Source organism: Phaethon lepturus, unplaced genomic scaffold (assembly GCF_000687285.1).
Source record: "Phaethon lepturus isolate BGI_N335 unplaced genomic scaffold, ASM68728v1 scaffold1352, whole genome shotgun sequence".
Taxonomy (NCBI): Eukaryota; Metazoa; Chordata; class Aves; order Phaethontiformes; family Phaethontidae; genus Phaethon; species Phaethon lepturus.
The window spans coordinates 13,384-40,524 of record NW_010521012.1 but is presented as its reverse complement, the minus strand read 5'-3'; the positions used below and the strand labels follow the sequence as shown (position 1 = coordinate 40,524).

The 27,141-nt window shown below is 37.6% G+C and overlaps 1 protein-coding gene across 1 annotated transcript in view; it reads left to right on the top strand.

Moving 5' to 3' along the window:
* The window catches only part of CCDC93 (coiled-coil domain containing 93), a gene marked incomplete at its 5' end in the record, with an annotated part of 49,839 nt that extends 28,217 nt beyond the window's left edge, over window positions 1–21,622 (top strand). The window contains 11 exon segments of the mRNA XM_010297570.1: window positions 3,426–3,488; window positions 3,683–3,756; window positions 4,311–4,392; window positions 5,709–5,780; window positions 6,892–6,963; window positions 7,220–7,328; window positions 10,591–10,673; window positions 15,556–15,593; window positions 17,022–17,106; window positions 20,754–20,867; window positions 21,139–21,622. Coding sequence (XP_010295872.1) covers window positions 3,426–3,488; window positions 3,683–3,756; window positions 4,311–4,392; window positions 5,709–5,780; window positions 6,892–6,963; window positions 7,220–7,328; window positions 10,591–10,673; window positions 15,556–15,593; window positions 17,022–17,106; window positions 20,754–20,867; window positions 21,139–21,192 — 846 coding nt within the window.
* Between the last annotated feature and the right edge of the window lie 5,519 nt (window positions 21,623–27,141).

The following is a 27,141-nucleotide window of genomic DNA, read 5'->3' as shown; positions in this document are numbered from 1 at the left end:
GTTGGGGAGACATCTTAACTGGTTGTACCTATTAAATGTTGGGAGTACAGGGGCTTCAAAGATAGGTGTCTGTATGGCACGTTTTATGAGACTGAGATATGTCCAGTCTTACAAACAACAGAGGTAAAAGAATGATAGCTTTGAAAGTTTTACCTACTATGGTATAACTATGGGAGCACTAGATTTTAAACCTTTCTGCATAGCTGCTTACCTGACTTTTTTTTTTTAAAGTGAGAATAAAATAGTCTCTAACAGAGCAATACAGTCTTAAGTTTTGAGGGGATAGATATCCTGTAAATAAATCTCCTTTCAGTAAAGCATATGCCATGAACCATTTTTTGAAGTCTTTGACTAACATTCAAGTAATACTAAGTTTAAATAAAACTTATGCACAAACAAATGGAATGACTAATTGCCTATCCTGTTCTTGTTTTTCCCTTCTCTTTTTTCCAAGTTTAATAAAAAGCTTTATGAAGAACGGGTATAGGTTCTCCTTATGTATTTTTCACAAAAAAAGAACTTTCAAAGGATAGAGTATGATGGTGTTTTAACTGGTAAATATTAGAATGCATTTCCTTTGGAACATGCCAGATTAGTTTCATTCTTCTTCAACTGATGCATTTCTTCAGCTGTGTTGTCCTCTGGCATGCCCCAGCTATTAAAAATAGCATAGTCAATAACCCTACAGTTATTACTTGCTCTGTATGTTGAATGTAAATCATGTCTGTCACAATTCCTCTCTGTTGTAGAGTGAAATATTAGAAAAATATTATGATATAATTATGATATTATCATATACTGAATTTAATTTTTTTTTACTTGAATTTGTATTCTTTTAACACTTTGGTAATACAAATTTTCCATGTCTATGTCAAACATAACTTTGGTGCCCTGTCAAAATGATGACTGATAGTAAAAAAATACTGACAGTACCTAGCATTTAAATATGGGCCGAAGTGTCAGGCTTTCAAAAGCGTAATGTGGGCTTACAGACAGTTAAATCTTGCCTGAATTCCCATGTTAGTGTGAGGTTTTTTCCTGAAGTAGAAACACAAATTACAGAATGAAATCTTTGGAAATTCAGAAGTGGGGGAAAAGAGGAGGATGTTCACTGTATCCCAAGTCATTGCAGTACATTTCTATCACACTTTAACTCTTCCTTTAAACTACAAAGGCTATAAGACATACGTATGAAAGGAGATACAGATGTGCTGCATGTATATTGTAGCATGGAGACAGATAAGCAGCTTTGTTGTCATGACTGGCAACAGGTTAGCACTGCCCCATAATACAAGAGGGGACGTTTGCTCAGGTTTAAGGATGTTTTAATACAGTTCTACAGATTTTTAACAAATGTTGGCTCATCTCTACCAGCTCACATCTATTTGCAGTTTTTCTGCAGGCAGTATGTAGGCATCTTGGAGGCATGCTCAGTTTGAACGTATAGATACTAGAACACTATACCACAGCCCTTGCATTGTGAGAACAGTTCATCTTCTTGGAGGCACTTAATTTTGGGAGGACAGCCTAGGTACGATTGTGTAGTAGGAGTGGCATGAGGCAACTGCAGCAGCTAGCTCGGGTTTCAGAACATTAATCTTCAATATTGCCGTAGGACACTTCTCCAGCCATGCTGTTTCCTTGATCTTTCTTGCCTAATTGAGCAGCAAGAAGGGCTGGTAAACAAGCTTAGCAGTTGTGGGTGGCTTTTGCAGGTATTCTGTGTCATGCCATTATGATCTGGAAAGCAGAAAGGATCCACCAATGTCTGTATGCAGTCTCAATGAAAATTGAGAATTTAAAAAAATTTTGAAATGTTCAAAAGCATTTTTTCTGGAGCAGATGGCTCTTGTATTCCACAGAACTCCAGCATAGTAGGGACTGCTGAATCGGTAATACAGAATATGCCTGTAACTTGATATATGTTGAGTGGATTAAATTTTCATGTCTGGTGCGAGTAATCTCCTTTACGAGTTTCCCTAGGATGTGAATGAATGAATGTATTTGCTTGCTTTCCACATACTTCTGAGAAGAAGAAAACAGTTTGAGGTGGGGAGAAAACACGTTTGTTGGTAGAGTCCTTACTTCATTGCAGATTTGCTTTTAACTGCCAAACAAACTTCATAATCCACAGGAATACTTAAGTGTTTTCTAAATCTGTTGTCATGCTGTTTGCCATTTTAAGAGTTGAGGGCACTTTAATTCTGTGTTGCTTATTTGCGGTACATAACAGTCTCAGTGCTTTGTTTGTATATGGAAAAACAGTCCTGACATCTATAAGCCAAATATAATCCTTTTATCACTTTAGTAAAGTAAAAATTACCTGACTGAATTTTTTTTGCCACTTGCCAAAGACAGCTTTTGAAGGGTGAGGTAGAAGCTGAAATCAGTGACAGTCAAGAACCCCCTTTTAAAAAATGTTTGTGGGCTTCAATACTGCAATAAGGTTCAGAGTAAGTTCTCATAACAAGTAGGTCTTTAATCTTTATGTCAATTTTCATGAGATGTGGACTGGAGGATTAAATTATAAAGTTTTTTTCCATCTAGTTAAAATTCAGCCTATTGATAAATTATTGGTGAAAAATATGAAAAAAAATGCAAAGGCTTTCTTTTTAGAAATTGGCTGTGGAAAGGGATGAGTGGAATGTTGAGTCACAGCTGTATGTTGTGAACAGCAAACTAAACCAGCATGAAAAGAAGTGGAACAGAATGCCAAATCTGCCTGCCTTTGTTTGCAACACTTCTACTCCACTTTTGTAACCCATGGCCCATTTCTGTTGTTACTATTTGCAACGTTATCTTAAATAGTAAGTTCTTCAGAGAAGGATATTCTTCTAAAATTAGCCTCTGTAAATTATTTGACAACTTTAAATATCCAGTGGTGCTTTACTAACTGCCTCCTTATGAGACTTTCCATAGTTACACAAAAGAAGATTGCACACCAGCTTGCTTATTTGGTATGGATGTGTCTGTGGTATGGTGCCATGGTGTTTTTATGCAAGTCTTGAATCACCCTAACTTATTTGGAGAAGTAAAAAAATGGAACTCTCTTCTTAGCCTGGTGTGAAACTGGGCTACTATAACCAGGTTAAATAACTTAGAGCAATTTAGCAGAGAGTCTGTCCAATAAATCTGTCCATCCATTCTGTTGGCATCTGTTTTGTAAATTGTGCTGTTTATTCTGGACTCATGATATATTTAGAAGGTCAGGTGGAAAATGCTTGCTGTTGTTAATGAAATATTCAACCAGAATTCTTGCAAACAAATGCTCTCAGAGTATATGACAAGAAAAGACAAAGTTTGTGATGGCTGACCTATTGATTAATAGACAACTATTATTAACAGCTCAAATACTGCGTTTCTCCATTACAGGTGTAATTAGCATGAACATAGAATCAAACCCTTCTCTTTCTCTTTCGTAATAGTTGCAAGCTAAATGTGCTGATCTGCAGGCAAAATGTACCGAAGCAAAAAAGACGTTATCCGAGGTAATGTTTCTTTGTTTCGCTGTGCATTGATTCTAGCTGAATCATTTTTGAGTTCAGTGTGTGGAGGGATGTATTAAATGGTGAAGCTGTTTGACAACTTACCTCACTGATCCCATGGTGTGGGAAAGCTAAGTACTAGGAATCATTTTTTATGTGGAAGTGTATTTCAATTTATTATTAATTGCAACCTACAGGTTAAGAGTTACGGTGAAAAGCTGGACAAGGAATTGGCAGCCTTAGAAACAATAGAATCCCAAGCAGATTCTAGGTAAGTTTCTTCCTTTGTGACCTTTGAAATTCTGAAAAATGATGGTTTTAAAATGAATCATCCAATGTTTCTTGTTTTGTCAATCTAAACAAATAACTAGAACTTAAACATTAAACAATTCTCCAACTTGCTTTCCAAAGACAGGAAAATATTACCATAGTATTCAGTCAGAATGAAAAGTGTCAATCTGTATTGAAAATAATTGTAGATGTTTAAAGCAGAAGGACCCTAGACACATTTGACAAGTAGATGAGGCCTTCCTGATTTATATTCTTCATATTTGAAGCCTTCCTCTCACATAAATTAAATAGGAGGTTCTCTCAAAGCGTTCACAATAATGAGGTCAGAACATAGCAAAACCATCCAATACTCAGTGTAATACTACATTTTTATTTTGACCTTGGTATATCGGTGGTGATACTTGTTTTTTTAATTTACACAGATTTTATTGGAAATTTATTTAGAACTAAGCTTGTTCTAATGTCTTTTAGTTCTCCATCTGTTTAAATTAGAAACTAAAAATCTAATGTGGTTTACTGGATCTTCAAATTTAGCATATTACAGAGTCTGCGAGCACTGGTGGCCATGAATGAAAACCTAAAAAGCCAGGAGCAGGAGTTCAAAGCGCACTGTAGGGTAAGTTTTCGTTTCTTATATAAGGTTTCATTTAAAACATGGTAAATAAGCATTATACTTCTTCCTGATTTGTCAACATGTTGTGTGTCTGTCATCTGTGTCATGTGTCCCCTGCCCCATTAAACTGCTATTTCCAGGTTCATACTGAGTATTGCCACCAGCTTGAGTCACAGCAGAATTATGGACAGTTGCCCAGTTCTGCAGTGTATCATATCTGCGAAAAGGCTAACGACCAAGAAGGTTGGAACTGGATTAACCACAAGCACCTGTCCCCTGCCTTGAGGCAGGGAGGTGTAAGGAAGGCTGCCAAGGCATCTGAATTCGTGTAGCCTTTAATGCCTGGGACTCTTTAACAAAGGGCCATTCCTAGACATATAATGCCAGATCAGCCTTGTACTGGTCATAGCTGTGGCTCTTCTTGTTCCCATTACCATTCTGCTGAGAGCAACTCAGTGTGGTTGGCAGGGAGCACTGAAATGTAAGTTTGAGATTGGGCTGTGCTAGATACCTACCTGTGCCATTCACAACCTGAAATGGACTGTCTCTTCTTGGATAACGCAGCCAACAGTGACCTGAGGAGAGGTGCAGTGCCAAAGAGGAGGGCTTCATGAAGGCCCCTAGCTTTGGAGCAACCTGTCAAAAGAGACAAGACTGAGATGAAGCTATTTCAGTTTTCAGAGCATGTTTCAGTTTTACTGCCTAATTACTACGTTTTGCTGTCCTGTTTACTGCTGTGTTCATGGACTGCCTAGAAATATGATTGGAGAGAATTGTTTTCATTCTCTTCTATTTAAACAATAGTGGATGGGATTTAATAGAATGAAAACTAGTAAAAAGAAATAGTGTCCTGAGACACAGACTGAGCATAGGAACCTCATTTTCCCATACGTACCTCTTTGGAAAGCTCAAAAGGATTGTAATGGAAACTACCTTGTAAGTAACTTTACATTTGTTCATTTTTATAAATGCCATGTGTTGCAGTCCCGTGTCATGCTACTGCTATTGTAATATTCCTTTGCTTCCTCAGTTTCATTTTCCATGTCACTCATTAGTTGTTTTTGCCGGATCTAGAATATTTGCAAGTAAGAAATACATTTGTTTCTGTGTTTGATAAAAGCAGACAGTTTTATATAATGAGTAATAATAGATGCTTTACCCTTAAGCAGGGAATGCTGTTTAATCTTACAAATTTAAATATAAAGCGTGTGGTCAGCTCTGCAATTTTGTTAGAGGTGTATGTTGTCCAGCTTCCTGCTCTCCCCTGTTAAGAGGAAAGGTCTCATTTAAAAGCAACTTAAACTTTTTTTGTTTTAAAGGAAGAAATGGAGCGACTTCAACAAAATATTGAGAATTTGAAAGCCGAGGCAGTGGAAAATGGGGAGGAACAGGTAATAGCAAATGTCTAAGTTTTGGTTTCAATTTGTGTTTTAAAATGTTGGTTTAGGTCCTTCTGACTTTTGGTGCCTTCTTGTATTCATTAAAGTATCTGTTGCAATATCTGAAAAATTCTATTCTCCTCCACTGCTAAAGCCACAGTTCGGGCTAATAATCATAGAAAGAGAGTAGACTGAAAATAGCTGTAGTATTCTTCATTATTGTTGCAGAATCCATAGGGCTAACCCAAAGATGCTTTTGTGCCTTTTACCTCTTTCTTTGTAGTACCAGAGAAGAGTCTCTGGATGCTGTGTTAAGAGCAGTGCATACCTCTGACAAAAACAGGTCTTCCTCAGAGAGCATGTTTGTTTTGGTGATTTTTTTCATAAAAGTGGATTTATTTGAAGAATAAAAGCACAAGTTTTCAGTGGCTCAGTACATTGCATGCTGTGAGCAGCTGTCAGAAGTTAGGCTTTAAGACAGGTGCATCCAGACTGATGGCAATGAATAATGAATGAACAGAAAAGTAAAAGCTTGAATTACTTGTATTTTCAGTGGGTAAACATTTGATACATTTATGCCTCTGGAATTAGGTAGATTACAGGTTCTGTGATACTGCTGTCCTTCTGAACACAGCATGAAAAAATTAAAATATTAAACCTAAATCTTAGATTTTTAAACAAGAAAAAATTATCTTAAAGTCCACAATCCGGGAAATTTAGAATATGTGTCAGAGGGTTTATGTTCTGTTTTGGGCCATGTTTATCCTTAACCCCTCCACTGAATCAAAGTATAAATATTCAGACAAGGAGTACAGACAATCTTCTGATACATACCTTCATATGAAGTGTGACTGTTGCAAAGCAGTGGAAAAACTATTGACAAATCTTAAAAACTAAAATATTAAAGATAAAAATGTGCTTGTTTGCAGTAAAAGATGTCAGGTTTTTAATGCAGATTATAAATCGTTGTTAAAAATACAACAGCAAATGGTGGTGTTATTGTGGGAGTCATTAAATGCAAGATAGACAAATAACAGAAAACAGACCCAGTCTGCACATTTTTGCAACTGCAGCTCTCATATGCTACCGTAATACACAATTGTTTTGGGTTCTCAAATTCTAGGAGCCGAATAAGATTATAGAACAGCAGTACAAAACTGAGAAAGATAAACTTCAAAAGATCCGCTTGTTATTGGTGAGTAACAATTTGTAAATTTACTTGCACAAAATTATTTTTTTTTATCTTGTAGCTTCTAATATTTTTTTGTTGTTGTTCTAATTTTTAAAAAATTTTTCTGTCACAAATCAATTACAAAAAAATTGAGCCTCAGCCAATGTGCTTTTTTTAAATTAATTACTTAGTAAGAAAATACTGCTGGGGGGGGCTTCATCCATTTTAAGAAGAGAACAAGAAGAGGCTTTGTTTTCTCCCCTCCTAACTTTCTATTCAGGCACGAAGAAACAGAGAAATAGCCATTTTACAACGCAAGATTGATGAAGTACCCAGCCGAGCTGAGCTAACACAGTATCAGAAGAGATTTATTGAACTTTACAGTCAGGGTATGTATATTAAGCAGGAACATCCTGCGAAGGCTAAAGCCCTGGAAGGAGGGCAATTGCATTTTAAGCATATGGCGTGTAACAACAGCACTTGCTAATTTTGTGGTATTTTAAGGGTCTTTTGGTATTCATGTTATATGCTCTATTTTCAAAGTTTTGTAAGCTGGCTATAAGAATTTTCCTGAGGGTGAATTTTTATGCACATGATCTCTGGAGTAAATTTTGTCTGTAAGAGGTTCAGTCATTTAGGTTAGTGACCGGTATGTTTAGAAAGTCCTTGATTAACCATTTACAGATGAGGTTGCTGTAAATTTGAGTTGTGTTTAGTTGCTTTTAACATTAGATTGCTTTCATTGTTTTCATCGACGTGAGAAACCTGGTTCTGAAACAAACTATGCCAAGAACTAGAAAGTAAAGGCAATTTCTTGAAGGGAATGTTTTCTTTCATTTTTGATTTTATAAATATCCTGCAGTATCTTGGTAGGATCAGAGTACAAATTGTCTTTAACTTTTTTTTATGATAAGAAGTTATAAAATGGGGAAGTGTGCTTACCTGACTTTTTGGATAGTATGTGTTTGCTGTACAGGGATGGTATGGAGCATGCAAACAGAATAAAATTTAAAATTGTTCCATTAAACTGATAACAGACCAGTATACTTACTGGTGTATATTTAATGTAGCTTGTGTATTAGCATAAGCTAAAATAAGTTTCTACCAGGAAGAACTAGCTAATGTTTTAAAGATACTCTGCGTTTACTAAATATGTGTGTGAACCAAGCTCTTGATGGTCGAGCGGTTCTAAAATTGTTGTCTAACTTTAATTCCTTGCCCTGATGAGGCATCTCTAGTGGCATGGTAGTGTGCTGTCTTCTATGTGTGTTGTCTAACTCAATACAGGAATAGATGCACTTCTTTAGTGAGTACAAATCCAGTACTTACTTCCTCCAGCTTTGCTTCTGATATGCCATGCAGTTTATTTAATCAAGTCCAGCTGTAAAGACAACTCTTTTGTCTTTCATTAAATTTTCTACAGATTGTTTTCTCTGTCATATCTAAGTGAATTCAGACAAATAATCTGTGGTCAGAGTATCTACCTGCTCAGAAGATGGGAGCTTCATTTATATATGAAGTACAGAAAGATTAAGGTCAAAGTGCATTGTGCAGCTTTGGGTGTAGATTTAAGATACTTTGAATTTTATGGAACTTTGTTATCTATAGTACAAAATATGTGTAGTAACTTGGGATAACACACTGCTCAGTTGTGTCTGGGAACCTGCATTGTACAGGCTAAGTTTTTAGAAAAATGAGCTGAAAATCTCCAGCAAGTCTTTCTGTGAATCATGTTCTTTTTTTGAGGCTTTCATTTAGCCAGATTCAGGAGATCTTCAGAGCTGCCAAAACCTGTTTTTTTGAACTTTGATCCAAGGTGTGTTGGACAAGACAATCTTCAGTGATGTCTTCCAACCTCAGTGATTCTGTAATTCTATACTAGAATGTTTTTAAGTTCCAGTATTTCCTGCTTTATTTTTGACCTAACTGAAGCCTCTTCCCTTGAAAACATTAAGCTGTGGTTTCTGGAGCATCAATGAGCCAACTGGCTCCTTCTTCCTCTTCTTTCGTCTGTCTTAACCTTACGTGGGCTCTGCTGCCGTAAGGCTCCATAAACTGGTACAATTTGCTAATCCAGTGGAAATCCTGAGAAGTTTTCTTCTGGGTTGGTATGTGGAATCAACTCTTAACAGATCTGTGACTACCAGAGCTGCTGCAAGAAAGGCAAGAGCTGCAGGAAGGAAATTGTTTGGGAAAGGCCTCTTCCATTTGGCAGCAGTAAGTCTTGCAAAAACTGAACACCTGAAGTAAGCCTGTTGGCAATCCTTGTGTTCATGCAATTTTTCAAGAAGCAGCCTGATTTCAGCATTTGGAAAATCTTTGTGGAACATGCTGAATAGCCCTTATTAATTTGTCAACCTATCCCAGGCTTTCCTGACTTCCTCAGTGCTTTCAAGTTCCCAGTATTCAGTAGGCTTCTCAAGGCTACAGCATGTGCAGAACATGTGTCACAATCACACTGTGGCAATGAGAAAGCTCTTTGGTCCCAGACATCTCACTGCTGCAGAAGTAGCCACTGCTGGGTTTCTGTCACTAAAACATTCAACTTTGAGCATTGCGTTGGTGTTGGACTTCAACTGGAGAAGAGAATTGTACAAATCAAAAATTAGACTTTCTTTAAAAATTTGGATGTTGAATGACATTGTGGCATGGGAGGGAGGTCATGCTGTCTGTAAATGGTTCCATTCAAAAGTTTAGTCCAGCATATCAGTTCAGTAAAGGTTTTATTTAAAGATGGCAACTTGTTAGCCTGTAGAGTTTAATGTCATGAGCATGATTTTGCTCAGGTTTATCTTTTTTTAACCCATATGTTTTTTCCAGGTTCAAGGTTCTAGACAGTGCTTAATATATTAACATAATAATTTTTGCCAACTGTCCATCTCTGTTGAACTCTTTCCTTGGGAATCACAAGAATCTTAGATTTCCTTAGGCATTGAAGAACTAAAGAATAGATGAACACTTAGCAGATTTGAGTATCAGTCATCAACTTGTAGGCCCAAAGGGAATGCGTGTCTGAGCCTTACCTTCTCCACTGAGCTATGACCAATATCTGCTATAATCACCTAAACCAGAAAGTATTATTTGAAAAGAAAGTATTATTTAATCCTATCAGCATGAATAAATTGTAAGGGGAAAAAAGCTTTAAACCAGTAAAAGCTTTCTTGGGCATCTTTCACATATGTAGCCTAAAATATATAGTAAAATGCACCGTTTTTCCACAGAGTACTATCAGATTATCTGTTTCCTATCTGTCCCTGCCTAGCCTTGTGCATCCCCGCCACCATAGGCAAGCTGTGCAAGGGCAACTGTTAGCAGCACAGCAGCCTGTATGGTGTAAGGATAAGGCTTATGAAGGAAAGGTGAACAGACAGTGGTAAGGAAGCACAGCTGATAGTGCCAACATATGTTCACATAAAGGACTGTCAGCAGTTGAGGCTTAAGTTAAACACTAAGATGTGTTCTCATAAAATCTGATAGCTGCAAACCCTGCTGGAGATTTACATGCAGAGGGAATATTCTTCCAGAGTGTATTAAAGAGTGTGTTCCACTATTGATAGTGGAAAGTATATTACATAAAGCCTACGAAGTATTTTTACAGATTCCATTTCATCTCATGCTCTTTTATTATTTTACCCCTTTTTTTGTTTGCAGTCTCAGCAACTCACAAAGAAACGAAGCAGTTCTTTACTCTTTATAATACACTGGATGATAAGAAAGTATATTTGGAAAAGGAGGTAAGAAAATCATATTACTGTTTTCTAAATATTCAGTCTGTGGAGGAGGAGATAAAAGGTTTTTACTTGGCTTTCACTATATTCAGTCATGTCAGAGCAGAGTTAACAGTCTTTGTAACTAAAAATGAAACAACTGATTTTCATAAGAGTATTTCTAATGTTGAGAGCGAAATGGTCTGTGGTGTAAAAGAAGTGCTACTAGTACAGCATGGTTAAGCTACTCGCTGTTTTCACAAAACATGAGTAACATTTGATTACCAAATATCTCTGTCTTTGTATTAAGGACCAAATTACTCTTTTTTCCTCTTTTTGCAATGACAAGCATGTGACTTCAGTAAAGGTGGAGAAATAGGAGCAGTCAAGACTTGATAAAAACTATGTCATTACTTTAAAACTATATAATGTTTTGATACTTCAGGCTTCTCTGTTTATTCTAATAAAATAAGAACGGATCAGTTAGTTTTGCATTACTTAGATATATTTGTTTGTGATGGTCAAATTTCTGACTATGTAAAGACACTTTATCTCCTGTTTTTGAAGATGATGAGCAACCATTTCTGTCCCTTTAGCAGCTGATTCTAACACATGTGCTAGACAGTTTTCAGTTTTCCAATTCAGAAAAGTCATTAATCTATGTAGCTTCGTTAGAGGGTGTGTGATCCCTTCAGTTGTTTGCCACAAAACACAACTGAAGGAATAGGATTAAATACAGAAATATTCTTTAACAATTAACCTATGCTGCAGGTACTGTACCTGTAGTAAAACTGTGAGGAGAGGTGGTTGGGGGAGCAGGGGGAGCTTTAGGCAAACCAAGACCCTTCAGGCTAGAATAACGTTAGGCATGTCCAGGAGCATGTTAACTGTGGGGGGAAACAACCAACAACTGCATCCCTTCCTGATTCTCCTACTTAGTTCTACAGTAACTGAGTACAGTTTACCTGCTTTGGTTTTAATAATCTTAAAAAGTGCTCCATGTGAGTCTGCTGGAAAGCTCACAGATGTTCTACTTCTGTGCAGAACTTACTCAGTATCTTTTTCCTTTGGCAAACATACAAGATTGGGCTTCCTTACAGATTTTCTGGAGGCCAGGATGATTAAAAAAACAAACAAACAAAAAAAACCAACAAACCCACCCCAGAATACTGTTTTCACACTACCATTCTAAACTTTAACTTTCTGCAGTTTGCCCTGATAGAAGTATCTGGCCTTTTCTGTTGCAGAAAAGTATTATACCGCTCTGTTAATGTTGTCAGAATCCAACCTGCATCAAAATAAATTTAAAAGCAACTTCTGTGACTAGGTGATTTAACAACACATGTAAATAATATCTGTAAAAACGGCTCAAGTTCTGTGCTGAATTGAGCCTTGTGGCTTTTTTTGTTAATGTGTATATATACATTTTGAGTTAGGTCAGTGATCAGTACAAAGCAGGATCTTACCAAAGTTTAACCTGGGGTGATGATTGTTATGTGCTCTAGAAATACCTAATTTCTGGGAGAGATTTCAGTTTAGCGTGAGAGGATGCAGTTTCTGAAAATTATTCTACCTGATGGTCCCTAAGATCCTCAAATAACTTATCTTGGAATTAGTGGTGTAACTAACCTTTTCCTCTCCTGAAAATACTACTAAGAATTTTCCTTGAAAGTTTTTCAAGCATCAATTTCTTACAAACCAGCAATGATGATACCATGTAATGTCTGTGATATCCTGTATATTCAGGAACCCTAGCTGTATAATTTGCATCCCTGTGCAAGAGTGGCTGGTATTATGGCTGCCAGTGGTTCTGGCCTTGCCAGGGCCTTACCTGAGTCTGTAAGAAGGTTATCACATGCTTTGTTTTTCTGTAGTCTTTCATTGTTTTAATTTTCTTACTCCAAATAGTAAAATGTATTCATAATTAGAATACAACCGGTTGCAGATAACAATGTACCAATACTTTGATTTAAAATACTCTGTTAAGTAGCAGCTATAGAATTCATATTACTTTAACTTCTCTCCTAGATTGGAGTTTAATACAGGTTTTTTTTTTTTTTTTTTTTTTTGATGGCAAGCCTGCAAATTTAAAAAGCATAAAGAGATTGATTGTGAAATGGGCACATAAAAACAGCTGACAGCATACAGAGCAGATGTATTTCATCACTGTGTAAATTGGGAGTACTCTTGCTAATATAATTCAATATCTGCTTTGGGGGTTTTGGTTGGGGGAGGTGGTTTGTTTTTTGGTTTGATTTTAGTTCCAAGCTTCACTTGCATGGATATAATTTCAAAAGGCAAAAAAATTGATCAAGGTTTTCTTTTATCTTGATGCCCATCACAAGAGAGAGAGGTTTGAATGTCTTCTGATGCAGTGTTAACTTTGTTATGTGTATAGTATAGTTGAGGTTTCCTTGTGTTGCTTTTAATATTAGAACTCAGCAAGTCAATATTGTCTATTAATGTACAAAAGATGGCTTTGGCATCTGTGCCTCACAAAGATTTCTGGAATATCCTTGCACTTTTTCTTGACCTTCCCCTCTTTTTTTTTTTTTTTTTTCTTTCCCCTCTTTCCCAAAACCCAACACTTTCCTAAAATAGGCTGAGCATAATTGCTTTAAAATAACAATAGCAGGAATTGTTATACAGTGGAATTTTGGCTATAAAGGTTATAGCTCTGACATGAAAGATCTCTGGGAATATGGTTGATATTTTAATCACATTGGGTGAAAGATTAATTTTTAGAATGCTTTTAAACTCATTTCATAATGTCTTTGATTTTTTGAGTTGATGCACGGGTTTTACTGTCTGTACTGTAACACATCAGCACTCTTACTGTGCAGTAGTTGTGCAGTACTGCTTTTGATGACTTGAATGTTTTGTGGTATAAACCATAATTCCATTCTTAAACGCATGCCTATTAGAAATATTTTGAGGCAAGGATGTGGACTTGGTGAAAATTGATGAGTTATGCAATAATTTCTTTCCTCTAAGTAACAGGAATTCTTAAGCATCTTAGTTGCTTTGGAGTCTGTTCAGAATTTGTCTGAATTTTTCAAAGTAAGGTCAGGAACAACTGTAGGTTCTGCCATGCATGTGCTTATCGCTGTCTCGTTCAGATAGAAGATTTTAGACTTGAGAGAGATCAGTTTAGCTTTCCATAGCAGTGGGGCAAGTGATTCTGTTTGCAGCACTTAGGTTTGTTTAGTACAGAACGCTTTCAAATATTCATCAAAAGGAGAAACTGCTTGGAAGGTTTAACCACAGGAGACTTGCAAGAAATATTCAAAGCCAAGAGAGAGAATCACATTAACTGCTACTTGGTGAATTTTAGTGCTCTCAGCAATATGTAGAAAGCAAGAAGAACATCAAAGGTGGTTACATAGAAAATACTCACTATATAGCTTAATTAGTTGGGGGAGTTGATACCGAGAGCAACAAAATATTTCTGTAGAAATAGATTGTAGAATCGTAGAATAGTTTGGGTTGGAAGGGGCCTTTTAAGGTGATCCGGTCCAACCCTCCTGCCATGAGCAGGGACATCTGCAACCAGAGCAGGTTGCTCAGAGCCCCGTCCAGCCTGGCCTGGAATGTTTCCAGCGATGGGGCATCTCCCACCTCTCGGGGCAACCTGTGCCAGGGTTTCACCTCCCTCATTGGGAAAAATTTCTTCCTTATATCTAGTCTGAATCTACCCTCTTTCAGTTTAAAAGCATTGCCCCTTGTCCTAGTGCAACAGGCCCTGCTAAAAAGTCTGTCCCCACCTTTCTTTATAGGCCCCCTTTAAGTACTGGCAGGCTGCAATAATGTTGTTACCAACTTCTACTTCTGTCTTGATTCAGTGCAATGTTAGTGTCTCATAACAGAAGCCATGCATGTGAAATGCCATTCTGTACTTTTTAGAAGTTCATCTTCTAACAGCCTGTAGAAGGTGCATGGCTGGCTTGGAAACCTGTAAAACTCATCTGTGCAATGAAAGCAGTGCAGAAATGCAGCTGCCGTTCCTGCACTGCTTGGTGAGTCTTTACAGTATTGTGTGGAGATACTGGTTCCAGTCTCAGAAGCAAGTCGGGGGCGGGGGGGGGGGTGGTGGGGTGTCTTTTGTTTGGTTTTTGTAGATGGTTTGGTTTTGGTTTTGCTTTTTTTTTTCCCTGCTGATGCAATGCTTTGCTCAGGTTGATGGGCTAAGTTGCAACTTCTTGACAGAGCTATGCTGCTAAGAGCTTCCAAGCTAACATCTTCAGCACTGTTAATACACGCTGTGTTTCTTTTGTTCGAGTGGTGGGGAGCTATTGCTTTTTCTTGTTTTGTTTTTGTTTGGTGAGTGTGTTCTACTTAAGATATTTCTCTGTTTGCTATCCTGTCTGGCTTGTAAGCATAGTCAGGGATATGCCTAAGTGAAACTACTTGTTTTGCTTTCTCACTACACCACAGACTAGTTATGCGGACCTAACATAGCCACAACATATGCTTGTGCACTGTCACTGCTGAACGCTGGATGATTACCTGCAAGTTACTTGTATGTCAAGTCTCGATGCGTGTTGAACAGATGTATATGCCATTTTACTTCATCGCTTTAGTTTGGAAAGGCGTCACGCTGGAAAATTCTCAATGGTAATAACGGGGCATCAGTGAAATTAAAAATCACAATTGTCATCCAAGACTTGCTTCTGCTTTCTGTGGCTTCCCCACTGGGACAGATTTAGATTTTAGGGATCGTGGTTTCTATTCCAAAAGAAAGCTCATGGTGATTTTTCATGTAGCTGACTGCTTGTCAGGGCAACATCTATGTAGTCAATTTTTTAACTTGAATTTCATTTTATGGCTGTGAAAACTCATACCAGAAAGGACCAATGTATAATTTTTTTTCTTTTTTTTTCTTTTTTTTTTCTCCCCTCCTAATTCACAGGTTAACTTACTGAATTCTATTCATGACAACTTTCACCAGTAAGTAATGGTCATTTTTCTCTTGATAGTTGAAATGAGTAGCATGGTTGGTTGGATGGAAAAATGGGAGCAGGCATGAGTAAGTCTAAAAATTGTTGGAATTTTTTGTAATAGAGTTTACATTAATAAAATAGTTTATTAATTCTGTTTAAGCCAACATTTGGGTTGGAATCAAAGACTTGGATTTACCTAACTTTTATAGCCAACATATGTTTTTAATATCTGGCTCTTCAATTGCAGTTGTGGAAAGAAATCATTCAGTCATAGTTTTCCTGGCATTAATTTAAATATTTTTCTCCATTTTGTGAAGTTGTGGTTATTATATTGTGTACAAAACATTAGACTCTGACATATTTCAGACATGTTTATTATAGACTAACTCTGTATTTAAAGGTTTTGATGAAGTGTGAAGTCTTAAGGTAAGATCATGATTCCCTTGGAAGTTTGAGGTCAAGTATCAATCTATGATGCAGCTGGCATTTATTTTTTTCCTGTGTTTTTTAGACATCACAAATAAAAAGTGCAGTATGAATTTTTGTCATAGCGGTACAGTTCAGTAGTGTCATGGGGGAGGAGGTGGCTGTTTAATAGTTTTAAACAACTCTTCCTATTATATCTTTCTATAATTCTGTTGTGAAATTACAAGCTTCTTTTTTCACCAGAGTAATTAACTGTCTTTTTACTTACTTCTATAGAGTCCTTCTGTGTTTGGCCAGAAATTTTGATTTTTTTTTTTTTTAATTATTATTTTTTTCCCTATTGTGATATCCAAAACTTTTAATTGCATCAAAAACCAGGAATTAAGCATTCAAGATGTTTTCCTTTGCCGCAGGGTTTGTAGATCTGTTTTGCTCAATGAGGAGATCATTTTGACTCTGTCCAGTCAGTAGAAACCAATGCTGTAATTGACAGTGGGATTTTGCATTGGTTTTTTTGTTGGGGGTGTGTGGGGGGGTGGTGGTGTGTATTTTCTTTGTCTCATTTTTCTTAATCTGTTTAAGATATGTTACAACTGTCAAATTTTCTGGGCTTTCCCTATTAGGGCATGAAATTATTTTTGCAATATTTACTAATCTGCTAGTCCTCTACTTGCCTTCCTAATATTCACAACAGCTGATTTTCTTCAAAGTTTGTGCTTTTGGTTAGTTCATCGCAATTTATTTCTGCACAACACATGAGAGAAAGGAACAGACTTGAACTGACCCAGAGAACCCTGGTGTTGAGCTCTGTAGTCTCTTTTCCTGTCTCTTTGATAGTTCATACCAGACAAAGAGCTGCACTGTTACCTGAAATCAGTGACTGAAAATATGAGTTTCTACATAGAACACTAAGCAGTGTGAATTCTTGGACAGGGGTGAATATGCAAGATAACTGTAGATGAGACATGTCCCGCATCCCTGTCAGTTGTTACCTTTTTTTTCTTTCCAGAGCAATGGCATCGTCTGGTTCTCGTGAGCAGTTTTTACGGCAAATGGAGCAGATTGTAGAAGGCATCAAACAGAATCGGATGAAGGTCTGAGATTCTTTCTCAATTTCTTTGCTAGAACCTGGGAATGATTTCTGAAAAGACTCTTGGATAACAACTAAGGCTGGAGAAATCCATTATGTGAGGTGCAAATTAAGCAAGCAAATAATAAGTATTACTTATTTTCAGATCTGTAAGAAACTGCTCACCACTGAAATGTTAATGAATAAAGTAGAACAGAGGTATTATAACACTTCTCTCCAGGTGGGACACTTATACCCCTTAACTTCATTATTGGCAGTGTAGTGATGGAGGTGCTTGAAACAGCTACAGGCGATGAGAATTCTTCCGTTTGGATTGTGTGGGCGCAGTCAGACCTGTGTCTCGGGCATGGTTACTCAGGCAGCTGGAGCTGATTGAAGCTGCTTTCTGCTGCTGAAAAGGGTCAGCAGCACCTCACAGAGTCCCAGCCATCCCCTTCCCTTGTCCCAGTTGCTCATCTGACACCTTGCTGAATCTACTCCAGTGGTTTTTTGTTGTTGTTTTTAACCTGATTTAGAAAAGACTCAGCATTGCTGATGAGTGTGTTGTGTCCACATAGCAAGTGAAAGGGATTTGTGGGTGAGCAGAGCCCCAGTGCTCGTTTAGAGAAGACAAAACTGCTTCTGGTAAGATTTGGGGGCTGTTTTGTAAAAGCACAGCCTCAGTGGACTTGTGTTAAGTGGTCTTGGGGCAATGCAAGCATTAGGTCCTGCAGTGGTTCCAAGTAAAGCTGTCCGCAGGCATATTTGCATACAGTGGGGATAGGCTGAAATAATTCCTGGTAATGGTAGTTACTAACTTGTCGCTATTGTGTTGTGTTACTCTTATTTTCATATGTGAACATACTCATATTTTCCTACATCCCATAAAGGGGCTTTGAGATTTTTTTTCTTGGTAGTAGATTATAGCTGTTCTTATTTGAATTTAAACGGAAGTATGATAGACTATATATCAATATATACTGGAATGTGTTCTGAAAATGCAGTCTGTCCAGGTATTGGGCTGTTCTGTCTTAATACCTAAATAGAAACTTCAAATACAAAATATGGTAAGCATGTGTATATAGAAAAACAGATCAGGATAGAACTCAAGCTGTAATAAAGCTCTTTTGCACTAATAAACTCTGCTATAAAATATGACATTTACTACAGACTGCTGTGTTCGAATAGGTGGCTAGTTCATTGCCCTTTTTTGAAATTAATTATTTTTATTTGCTTGACTTCTTATTTTCGGAGAGGACAAAATGACAGCAGAAAGAATAGTGATATTGATGGTTGTATGTATGGGTCATCTTTCTGTCATGAAGGCTGTTGACGTAACAAGTGCTTTGGCGTCAAATTGACATGATGAGAATACTTTAGAACAGTGCAATTCTGACTTGTTTTCTGCCTTGTTTTCCATTGTGCACACAGAAATGGGCGACAGCGCAGAAGTGCAAGGAGTGAAAGCAGACTCAGAGTTCTGCTGTGACTTCAGGTTCTTGCAACTGAACTGCTAAATCTTTGAAGTCCATACAATCGTTCTGGACTCTCTTACTATATTCTCAGATAGAATCAAAACTTTCAGCTGCTTCCTGTACAGATAAGGGAGGGGAAAGTAAATGGGAGCTATCATGTCAGATGACTCCTTATTTTGGGAGAATAATTTCAGCATCTCTGATGGTTGCTGAAAGCAATGGCAGTTCACGTCACTTGTGCTGTATTTCTGCACTGGCAGTTTGGCCACTGGCACATTGTGAGAGAGTTTACAGGTGTCATTTCATTCCAAGGTGTAGGTGTCTGGATCAGCAGGAGGTGGCAGTTATAACTAATGGAGAAAAGCAAGAGTTTCTGAATGAAAAAGCTAAGCTTATTTCAATTGAGAGAAAAAAATGGATTGTTAGTGATGGAATAGATAATCATTTGGTACCTTCTCGTGGTTGATTTCTTAATGCCAGTGAAGATACTGACCACAAATGGATGCTAAGAAAGTTTTAACAATTCACATAGTTCCTTGGGGAATAGATCCGCCACAAAAGGAAAGGTTTTCTCATTCTTCACCTAGGAAATGTCTGTTGGATGACTTTTTCAACAGGCAGGCTAGTTTTATGCTGCAAGGGTTATTCATCCCTGTGATAGTTTAGTCTTATCTGACTTCTGTCTGCAGAGCATTAGAAGTGCTCACAGTCAGTTTCATGATTCATTCTTAAAGTACATCCACTTGAATTGCTTTCTCTACAGCATTGAAGACCTTATACCTGAAGACAAATTCCAGTTTTCAAAGCCCATCATATTGCAACTGCATTGTAAAAGGGGCCTCAGGAGAAGTCAGACATACTTGTTACTAAGATCGAGTAACTTGCAAACAAGCATTTCAGTGTGACAACAGATATTCATGAGACTTTCCGAGGACAGAGCAGGCCAGTTTCTACTGGGAGCAGTATGTTGAGAGATTTCTCATGGTCATGCATAAAGGAAGCATTTTATCAAAGGGTAATAAAAGGGTCTGATCTCTTCCCAAGAATCTAGTTCCTAGGTGTTTTAGCCTCATCCTAAAGGAATGGGACGCATGTGATAATGCTTTTTTCTGCATTAACACATTTGATGCTTTTTCTTCCTCAAGCGTAACTTGGTAACTGGCCCTGATAAGTTATGTTAGGAGATATAGCCTGATGTTTTAGACAGCAGCTGTCTTTGTAAGGGAGACCTTGTTAGCAGTGTTCATACTCAGGGAAAGTTTGGGATGTTTATTTCTTTTAGGCATAAGAATAAGATCAATGTTGATACATAATACAGAAACGCAGCAAGTTCTGATGCTGTGGAATTACCTGCTTGTTTGGGCTTTGGGGAATTCGTACAGTTTTTGGAACTGCATTTTTCCCGGTCAAAATTCAGGAGATGAAAATCTGTCAGAGAGAATGCAAAAATAATTTTTAGGGAGAGGAATACAAAAGGGCTTTTTTTAATGTGGTTGTGCCCTAGCAGGAGAGGGAAGGAGGGAAAATTCACTCTCTAGACTAGCAGCAAACTTGTCTGTGATGCTGTGATGGAAGAACTTCATTAGAACTACCTCTGAGAGGAAGGCAGTCTGTTCTATAATAAGAACCAATCCTCTTCCTGTTTAGGGACTTAAGTTATGTTTGTCACAACTTTGTCACAAGGAGAAAAGAAAAGAGATTTCTTATGTGTGGGTCTTGAGCAAGTACAGCATTGCATAAGAAGGCAAAGATGTCTCCTGCCCTTCCCATTTGATATAACTAACAAAAAAACAAAACAAGATCTCAGCATTGCATCAAAACCCTTTTTTCTTTTTTTCTCCTTTTTTCTTTTTTTGTTAATTAATTTCACTGTGTCATCATTGCAGTAAATTGTTTAATGAGCAAGATTCCTGGCATGCAGAGATGTAAGCCTTAGTCAAATTCTGAGTGCTACCTATAGTGCCGCTGGTACTGAGATTCAGCATTAGGTTTTTAAATGTTTTTTTTTAAGAGCTGGCCTAAATGTTTGTTGCATTTAAAGCATGAGCCAGGGATATAATTTATGAAGCACCTGTCTCCCATTGTCTATTGTAGGTAGTTGTTCCTTATACAGTATACTTGTGTGTGTGTGTGTGTGTGTGTGTGTGTGTATTCCTTATATAGTGTATGATCTCTTATCCTTCCTGTATACCAACAGATGGAAAAGAAGAAGCAAGAAAACAAAATGCGTAGAGACCAGTTGAATGATGAATACTTAGAGCTTCTAGAGAAACAGAGGCTTTATTTTAAAACAGTGAAAGAATTTAAAGAGGTAAGAACATTTTTCCTAAACTGTCAATTGTTCAGTGACCCATTTTGGCTTGGCTTGTGCATTAATGTATGTCATAAAGTTTCATGAGTATTACCACTGCAATAACATCATGGATGAATCAGAATTATCTTGAGGTTATCACTCACTCCAGACTACTTTGGATTTTGGCAACCTTTCAAAATAAAAGGGTTTATTAATATTTATTATGTGAAGATATAACTAGTGGAGTTAAAAGCAACTACCTCCTTATCTGTTTGCTTTCTGTTAACAGGAATGCCGTAAGAATGAAATGCTGCTGTCCAAGCTGAAAGCTAGTTCTTCCTGAAGAACTCCAGCTGGTGAAGTTTATAGATGATTGTTTAGTCCATTGAATCTCTTTTGTGAGGAGACAGTTATAACTGCAATGTAGATTATATATAGATATATATATAAAAAAATATACACACAGCTGTAAAAGTCTTTTTTTTTCCCCAGTATGTATTCAGTTTTACATTCCTTCATCATGTGGCTGTATTATTCATTATTGCCTCTGCTACACAGTAAAGAGTTAACATAGTACAGCAAAACAGAAATATTGTCTAATTTTATTTATTTGAGTTTGATTTTTTCCCACAGTAAGGACAAGGGGGATGTTTTGTATTTGGGTTCTAACACTGAATTAGGTAAAGATTCTGGAATAAGCACTTATGTATTGTGTAGTATGTCCAGTACCACAAGATGAGCACTGCAGAATGCAGTGGTTTTTCCATTTTGGCCAAAAAACCCCACAGAATGGGATTCTTGAAACTCTCTTTGCCAGCTAATAACTTCACATTATTTTAATTTACACTCTAGCCATAGATAAGATTCCAAAGGATTAAAATTAATTTCTAATGGTTAAGACGTAAGAAAATGGAATATTTACACCTTGGATAATTCCTGGTGTAAAATTATAGATCTATATTTTTATAAAGTCTAGCTGTTGTATAAATTTCTTTGAAATTTCATTTTTATATATAGTGTGCTTGTTAAATTAATAACTCCAGGAAAAAACACCTTAATCACTAGGATCATCATGTTATCCCTGGCTGGGATGAAAATCAAAGTCTGAGTCACCTGCAATATAGGAAGATAAAGATTCAGACATTCTGCTCAAATGAACTGGTGTTCACTCTTTGAAGACAACATTACCATCAACATCTTGTTGAAGATTTTCCCTTGAAAGTTTAGAAACTTTGTGGAACATTTTCTGAAAGATTTTTATATCTGTATATACAGTATTTTATAACTCAGTTGCTTTTTGTACTTAACATCAGGATTTTGGACTGACTTCTTAATGTACATCACATCTTCAGGACAAGAAAAACCACGTTCTTTCTCCCCAGTAACACTGACAGTGCTGTTCAATTACTTTCTATGGCAGCAAATATAAAATAAAGAATGTTTGGAATCCAGTGATCTTCTGCTATTGTGTTTTTAAGGTGGAACTTGCTTTAGAAGCCTTAATAAGCTTTTGGATTATGAGCGCATTAAAAGATGAATTATGTCAATATTCACTGGTAAGGACGTTCATGTGTCACATAGCAATCGGTAACATTTTGTTTTCTCTTGCTGCTTTCAGTAAGCTTGGTGTTTTGGTATTTGGCACAAACTGTCAAACCTGGTGCGTGCAGAGGAAGTCTATGGAAGGTTACGTTTGTTCTTCCATAAGCATCTGCTTAAGATACAGAACTCTCAGTGGAGACAGCACGAGTTCATCACTGTACACTACCTGACTCTTTATTATTATATTATTTATATTCTTTATTCTTATATTCTTTTGAATACAATGGAAGGTTTGATATTAGCATGTGAATTTATGTAAACTCTGTAGCACTGAAAATGGAGAAGCGTAGGCATTTGTTAAGCCTTGCAAAAAGGAGATTGTTGAGGTTCTGTTCAGGTAAAATGCAGTGAACTACCGGAACTGTGGTAGACTAGGTTCAAGGTGATGTACCTTCTCATAAATGAGAATGTGACAACCTGAAACACTTCTCCTGTTCCTTCAGTACAAACAGAAAGCCTTTCCACGGAGGCAGTTTGTACCTTGCTCCCCCACACTAGTTAGTGACTGAATATGTACAGGCTGCTCCTCTTGTCTGTATTCAAAGTCCATCTTCCTAGAGCTGGTGAAGTAATGAAGGCAAAACTACATTCTGAGTACCTTCAAAGAAGGAAAAAAATTACATTCAGGGTTCCTTCAAAGAAAGACTTTCTCTAGTCAACTTTGATATTAGGAGATGTTGTTTATGTCTACAAACTTTGCCCTCTATAAAAATGGTAATTCTCTTTCTAACTCGAAAATTGAATAACTTAACTTTGGCACCAAGATAACCTGTTTGTGAATTCAAGCTGTGAAGTATTTGCATACCATGCACTTCTAAAAAAAATAACTTGGATGGACATTTCAATTTGGGTTTTACAATTTTCATCAAAATTTCCTAGGTAGAATAAGTAATAAACTTACATGTGGAATAAATGATGTAGTTGTTTGTTCAGTATAACATTAAACTTCATGCTTACCTGTTACAAACACAGTAACCTGGAATATAAAAACTTCAGATCCATTGCTCTGGTTAGAAGCTAGTGACTTTGACTAAGATATAAATCTGGGGTGTTTGAGGATCCAGTTATTGTTCATAGAAAATAAATCGGAGTCCAGATTGTAACATACTGTAACGAGCCAATTTCTTTCTACAATAGATTGAAATCCAGGGCAGACGGACACTATCTTTGCTTTCAGATCCTCGTGTGAAAATGAGAGGAAAGAAACTGGAGAGGTACGGAAAATTTACATCAGCTGTTCCTTGCTTTCTGTCACGGGCTGTGTATGTTGGGGGCACCATTGGGGAGGAATCGGGATGAAAGAGGCAATTCTAATGGCCAACTTCATTCTTCCTCCTGCTTAACTTGGTGACTGTCAGGCTTGACCTGTAAGGCTGTCCCCAGTCAGTGTTGGTGTGGAGGAACAAGTATGCGTCATGATACAGATACTCGTGGGAAGGTGATTTTTGGGAATCTTATCCAAGATGCTTTGAGGCTATAAACATGACAATCCTGCTAAACAGAAACAAAGCAGTCAGTTAATTTTGGCTTCCAGTATGTGATGACAGCTATTTGTCAAAGTGAAGGGCAGTGTCAGGAGGTAACGTCTAAGTGGAGTTTTCAAAGAGAGGAGGACAGTGCTTTAAGTGGTTATCGTTTTCCTTTAAGTCAATAAAGCTTCAATGTGTACCATGTCTTTGCTGGAGATTTAAGGACTTTTTGCATAATTATGACATTACTTTTTTGGTCTACGGAATTAAAAATATTTTTAATGCCCCCTGTTTGGTGATTGAAGCTGTGCAGCTGAGGCACTGAATTGTGAGAGTGTAAATGCATGTGTGCAAAGGACTAGTGAGTATTTTGGTTACCCTGCTTTCTTTTACTTACTAACCGCATGTAACTGCAGAAGTTTTGCACTAACTAAAAAATACAGTTTTGCAATGATGAGCTTGGACCATTTCCCTTGTGCACCAGGACCTGGTTGTTCTCAGAGCAATGCCCTCAGCTCTCACTGATGTCAGAAAAAATTATAAGGACATCCTTCTCATCTGTGCTCTGATTCCTGTAAAAAGTCTGGATAAAATTAACAACAGTGGGTGAAGGAGGAGGGATAAAACCATCACTTTAAATTGTAACAGTGGATGGACAGGCTTGCAGGTTAACATGTTCTATAGAGACAGTAGCTGTGGTTTAAAGTTTTATTGCAGCTTTTTAACTTCATCGAGATAAGGACTATAGGATGCTTTTTGTGCTATCTGGCATCAAAGGTGATTCCCCTGCTCATCTGTTAAAGACCTGTACTGATACTGCAAAGAGACATTCCCAGGGGATTGGTAGAGTGGAGTCAGAATAAGATCATACACAGAACAGGAACTTCACTGCCATTGGGAATGAGAGAGTTAAAAAGTACAAACGAGCAGCGAGTCGGGATAAAAGGAGCTGTGCTGGATGTAGAGCTGAAGAGGAGTGACTCAGGAGAGATGTGATCTGCCTATAATTGCCTTCAGCTTTAGCATAAATAAAGGCTGCTATATATTTAGTCTCTGAACATACCTGGTTAAAGAGTAATGATCTGATGCTGCAAATGAAGTCTGGACAGAGAATAAAGTTCAAAGCATTAAAAATGACTGAGCAGGCTTCCAAGTGCCCAAGTTAAGGCACCTCTAAATACAAAGCCAATTTAGATTTACCAAGAGATAATAATATGTAACAGAACAAGGTGACAGAAGAAGCAGTGAGAAACTGGCCTGCCCAATGCAGGTATGAACTGGAGTTCTGCTGTGTGATCTGTGGCACTGGGAGACTTGGTACCACTATGAGAACCGTAACCATTCATGGGAAATTCCTGGTTCTGGCCCCTGGTAGAGGCAGCGTTATTAGCCCCGGTCGTTCTTGTGTTGCACTGCACTGGTGGTCTAGCTCTTAAGAAAGCAAAATGTTTAAGACAATGTCTGGAATGGACACAAGCAGGACTCATGGATGATCTAAACTGTGTCTTATCAACTAGAAGGTGATAATTTGTTTAAACTGGCAATTTATTATCAGGTCTTGTGTATTTTGACTCTTCCAGTAATTAACTTTGAACTTAAAAATAACAGTCCCCAACATACAAACCTATAGCAAGCAGAATCTGTCCTAATTCTCCATGGAGGAGCCAAGAGTTTCTCAGAATTTGACCTCAGTGTTGCTGGATTTCTCTGAGTGTTTAAAGAGAAAAGTCTTGCCCTGAATTAATTTGGTGTTACCAAGCTTATAAAATAACATTTACAGGGCTTATAGCAAAACTTCTTTTGTTTTTTTATTTGATAGAGCCTGCTCAGAGTTTTAATTTGCATTGCAATAAATTTAATTATTTTGATATGCTGATGACTTACTTTACAGCAGTTTATTCTGCTCTGTTTCAGAAGCTGAGACAGTCTCCGAACTTAAGGCATACACACACCCTTTACCCTGTGACAGCTTTCTTTAAATGCAGTTCCAAAAGTGCACTTGTAAAATACCTTATGAGAGTGAAATCATGTGTGACATACACCTAATCTGAGCATGACAAAACCTAATCTTGTTACAGTATATCAAAATGGAGTACTACACCAAGACACTTTTGATTTGAATAAAAGAAAATCTTTGAAGGCAAGTTAAAATGTGACCAATATTTTCTTTAAGGTTTCTTCCCCTCTTCCTCTTTATTTCATTAAAAATCTGTTTATGGATGTGTGACCTTAGTGTGTAGGTTTCTGAACCAAACAGTATTTGACGGGGGAGAAATATACGACATGCAAAAGCATTTTACTGTGTGACCAAAAGTAGCACATTCTCTGGAGACACTATGGTATAGGTGTACCCAACTATATAGGATACAGCAAAACTTGCTGAAATTTCTTTAGAAACATAGAACTAACTTGCATGAGAGAAAGGGTATTACTTCCTTTAGGTCCCACTTTGTATAGCTCTGGTACTTGCGCAAAACAGGCAGCTGGAGAATTGTGCTTTGCTGGTACACCCACCTCCCTAGAGCCAGCTTTGCTAAATTAGGCACGTAAGTAGGACACACGTACAAGGCGATACACAAATCTTACGCGTTTGGGTGGCGGATGACATACATACTCTTAGGATAGTCTTTTATTTTAAAAAATTTATGAACACAAGCCTGTTTATTCATGCAGTGTCTACACAGTCATGGCTGCCACTCCGGCAGCGGGCAGCAGAGCAAATAAAGCTCGTGTGCCTGGGGCTGGAGGCAGGCACTGCCTCTTTACCCAGCAGTTCAGGCAGGGTTGGCAGCCGCTTCGTGCCCATCAGCGTGTTCCCGTATCGGCTGCTGCTCGCACCTGGTGTCTCGGTGACTGTGGTATAGACTGGGTTATGAGGCACTGCTCGCAGCGGTTTGTCAACGTGTATTCTTGGGGCCAAACCCTTCATCTCTTTGCATCAGTCCTCATGTAGGAATGGCGTGGGAATTCTGATGTAAAAGCTATGTAGAAGCAGAGACTGAAGTATGGTTGAAAGATCAGGAGCTCCTGGGTACAGTAATGAATTTCTGAAGAGCTTTCATTGTGGAAGCTGTAGCATAGCTGTGGGTTTCATGGAGCAAGGAAGAGCATAGAAAGTTATTAGCCTTTTCTCTTCACATTTGTTTTCCAAAGCTCTTTGATTTCTGCCCAATTCGAACAGCACAACAAACTGAGGCCTTAATTTTAATATAGCTGCAGGG